The 4,273-nt window shown below is 36.3% G+C and overlaps 1 protein-coding gene across 1 annotated transcript in view; it reads right to left on the minus strand.

The window, feature by feature from the left end:
- Positions 1 to 289: 289 nt before the first annotated feature.
- Positions 290 to 4,273, minus strand: part of NUP58 (nucleoporin 58) — a 21,172-nt gene continuing 17,188 nt past the window's right edge. Inside the window, exons 12-14 of the mRNA XM_007471466.1 lie at positions 4,171 to 4,273; positions 3,659 to 3,741; positions 290 to 514 (exon numbers count right to left, since the gene is read on the minus strand). The exon at positions 4,171 to 4,273 is cut by the window's right edge and continues 1 nt beyond it. Of these exons, the coding sequence (XP_007471528.1) occupies positions 290 to 514; positions 3,659 to 3,741; positions 4,171 to 4,273 (411 nt within the window). The remainder of the gene's footprint in view (positions 515 to 3,658; positions 3,742 to 4,170) is intronic.

The following is a 4,273-nucleotide window of genomic DNA, read 5'->3' on the forward strand; positions in this document are numbered from 1 at the left end:
AATTTTAGAATCTGTTGCTCTTAAATGTAATTCAGTAGTGGAACACCATGTTCTAAAGGGCATTTATAGCAATACAGCAAATAACACTAATTCACAATATTCAGTATCTAACTGATGTATAATTATTGCTAAGACTACCCTGCATTTTTATCAGGTGTGTTTATAATTGTGTCCATCACAATTTTTAGACTGTATTGGAACAGCTACTCATAGAAATTTCTTCAGTGCTAACACAAAAGGAAGACTCATAAAAATGCACATAAATGCTCTGCATTTTAACAGTAAGAAGCTATAACTTGAATGCATTCAGACCTGTAGCAGGCTGTTGCTGCTGCGTAAGTGTTGCAGCCATGGCAACGGCTGCTGCGTTTGGCATGTTGCTGAAAGGGGTGGGTCCAGTAGTGACTCTGGGCGCATTCTGCCACTTCTTGGCTTCTGCTCGCCTGGCTTCAAACACATCCACAGCATCTCCCAAGAACATTTTCCTGTAGCCAAGGTACTGTTCTTTGAGCACCTACAGGAATGAAAAAAAGAAAAGGTTAATCAAGTTTTGTGTTGACTTGGATAATATGAGGATGAATATAACCATGAAATAAGTTAGGAAAGACAGATCAAAAACACTGCCAACATTACACACTTCATCTAACCTTCAAATCAGAAGGATCTGAGTGATGGATCGGAGAGTTCTATCACACCTTTGTATACTGTCTTCCCTATTTTAGTCATATGTCTTTACGATCAACTGCCTAACATATTCTGGCTTCAGGAGGCCCCCTTTAAAATAAGTTAGCTAAGCTTTTAGACAAGCAAAGTAATTTCTAAAATTCCATTTTAAATATTCCAGTTTCTCATGAAAATTTCCCCTCCAAAGGCCAAACTTTGGATAACTTTTAGATTCAAAGAGCTTTAAAAAAAAAAAAAAGGCCCACTAAATATATATTTGCTAAATACCTTTTCTATCGATATATATATATAAATAAATAATAAGAGGCATGAGTGACACATACTAAAATAAGACATCACCTAAGCAGAGAGAGTTTGGAGGGTATAAAGAGGGCTCTTACTTGATCAACACTGTTTACTTTACAATGAGAATAACTATGTTGAGCTTATGTAACCAAACTGGGGGGAAAAGAAAAGAGAGAGTTTATAATTTCAGAGTAAGAAAGAAAAATTACCAAGTTCATAAAGTGGGCTGGATTACCCAATACAACATCTGCCTTAATTAAGGCCATTAATAGGAAGGATTCTGCTTCACCTTAGAATTATTAAATACTTTAAGGGTTTAGCTTAGTTTAGATCAGTTTTATATTACTTTTGAAGAGGCATGAGATTTTCATATTTCCAACCTGTTCTTAGCGGAAATTAGTAAGTATGAGGCTTTGGGTTGTGACAGGTATTTCCAGCATTTGAAAGCTATCGCCTCCTTCCGTGTAGACGTCAGTGTATCACGCTCCAGTCCCAAGCTTTCCCACCTCTGCAACGTGTGCAAGTGGGCCTGCCAAGAGCTGGAAACTGGGGAAATACACTCAGAAGTGGGTCTGTGACATCAGAAACCACAGCTTACGAGAACAGATCTCCCCCAAACGTATCCTCCCTCTTTCTGTGCAATTATAAGCACATACCATGCAGCATGTGACATCAATAGCCCATAAATTTTAGTTCTACTTCAGATAATGGGAAATAATGACCTACCTTAGAAACTTAAAGAAACCATTTAGTTTAAAAAAAAAAAACACAAAAAACTGACACCAGCCATGATCTACAGAATTAATAAAATTTACGCCTAATTTTGTTAATGTTGTGGAGGCCTGGCTGATCAGGTGGCTCAAGCCTGTTTCAACAGGTTATCTGTGTTGTTAATAACACCACAAAAGGAACAAAAAATAAAAAACCTCTTATAAGAGGTGAACAAGTCTAGAAATTACAGTTTACTAAACGCAGCTGAAAATAAATGTCAAATCTGATCACGGAACATCCTTTGGTTCTTGCGATGTGTATTAAAAAAAGGAGTAGGTCAAAATTTCAGGTAAAGTTTATCCAACATGAACTGGAGCTTTTTGTGCAAATCTCTGTCTCATTGTATTATGGCCCTGTTACTGAAAAAGGTAGTTTGCAAACCAGAGAGAAGAAACTGCCATTGAAAAAACATCTATATTTACAAATATGTCTCAGATCTCCTTTAAAATACTCCAGGGAAATCAATCGTACTTCAATGAAAAAAATTTTTAATAAAATAAAAACGTATTGGGGCTTCCCTGGTGGCGCAGCGGCTGAGAGTCCACCTGCCGATGCAGGGGACGCGGGTTCGTGCCCCGATCCGGGAAGATCCCACATGCCGCGGAGCGGCTGGGCCCGTGAGCCATGGCCGCTGAGCCTGCGCGTCCGGAGCCTGTGCTCCGCGACGGGAGAGGCCCGCGTACCGCAAGAAAAAAAAAAAAAAGTATTAATTAAAAGAAAATACTCCAGGGGAAGAAAGCATGTGTGGAGAACTGATAAAACAACGTCAGCAGGATCTTGATAATGACCCAAGTTGGGTGGTGGGCACCTGAGCATTCATTACAATAGTGCTCTACTTTTGTGTATATTTGAAAACTTACATAATAGAACTTAATGGGAAAAAACATCTGCAGAACACAGACTTCCAAGTGCCAACAGAGAGTCACCTTTAGACTTTAAAAAACTAAACACTTATTACAGACAAAGTTTCAAGAGAATTTAATAAAAATTCCTCCTTTAAAACTAAATTATTTTAAAGATTTGGTTTAAAATTTTAAATCTATTAAGGCAAAAGGTCTGAAGTATGTTATCACTTCAAAAATGGTATGATTTAAGAGGTTAACTTAAAAAAAATTCTATTACCATGCATCAAATTAAAATAAAAATGAAAATACTGGTAATCTCCATGAAATTCTATTACAGTTAAGAATTTATTTAGACTCAGGTTTGGATGCTTTGAATTTTAAAGGTTTTCTCCGACTACACATAACTCCAAGAAAGACGTTTAATTATATTTGCTTGATTGGAAAAAGTGTATGTACATTAACATTTCACCCAAATAAATTTCTAAAACTGAACATATTACACAAGGTCAAAATATTCAGTGACAAATTATTTCATTTTTATTATTTTAATAAATACAGTTTCCTGTGTTTAGAAGGGACAAATGTTAGCAAGTTTTTTTATGCAGGGATCAACAAACATTTAAAACACACATAAAATTAAAGCAGTGAGACATGATTTTGCTACTAAGACTGTTTACTTTCTACAGAAATAAACTAAAAGAGATGGAAACAACCCAATGTCCAACAGAAGACAACGGGTTACACAAACTACATACACACATGCAGTGAAATCCTGACTACTAAAGATGGTGAAGTGTGTGTATGAACGTGGAATGTGGTTCACAATGATGAAAACAGTTAAAATAATAGAGTGCATAGGACACTTGGATCTTTTTTTTTTTTTTTTTTTAAAGATCTTATCCATGGTTGTGTCTGGGCACGATTTGGATTATTTTAGTTTTAGTCTTTTTCACTTACATATAATTTTAGCTATTTCTGTAATAAGCATGGATACTTTTGTCCTGTGAATGAACAAATAAATACTTCACTTGGGTGTAGATGTCCAGATAGATGAACAGGCAATGAGAACTCACCTTCACATTTTCATGAATAGACTGAAGTTGTGCAGCTAAAGCTACAAATGTTTGATAAATTTTCTGCATAGCCATTGACAAATCTATAAAAGAAAATCATATTATCACACAAATATGTACATGACACAGTTGATATTATTTTTCTATTACTTGAGTCCAATTTTTGGTACAGTTAATGTATAGGATGAATAAACTACACCAATACTTCCATGGATGAGAGAAGACAGCAGAACAGACTGAGAGAAGGATTCCTCCATCAGTAATCTGGGGGGCGGGGGTGGGTGGGTGGGGTGCCCTAGGACATCTGCCCATCACATCATAACAATTCATAACAAAGCATTTTATATTTATAGGAAATAAAGATCTAATCAAGGACTTTTAAGGAAACGGTCTTATGGCAGTTTAAGACAGCTACTAGTAACAATCTAGAATATCAACTATATAACAGCTTAAGCTCTCTAACTGAAAAAATAGCGCTATTAAAAAAAAAATTACCACGGAAAGCATGTTACCTTGAGGGGTGATATGTGAATTGTTCGCTTGGGTGGCAAGATGGTTTTCCAGTTCTTCAATCTGTTGTCTGTACTGCTGGAGCTGCGCCTCAAACTGCTGAAC

This window comes from Lipotes vexillifer, unplaced genomic scaffold (assembly GCF_000442215.2).
Source record: "Lipotes vexillifer unplaced genomic scaffold, Lipotes_vexillifer_v1.1 scaffold543, whole genome shotgun sequence".
In the NCBI taxonomy this organism is placed as follows: domain Eukaryota; kingdom Metazoa; phylum Chordata; class Mammalia; order Artiodactyla; family Lipotidae; genus Lipotes; species Lipotes vexillifer.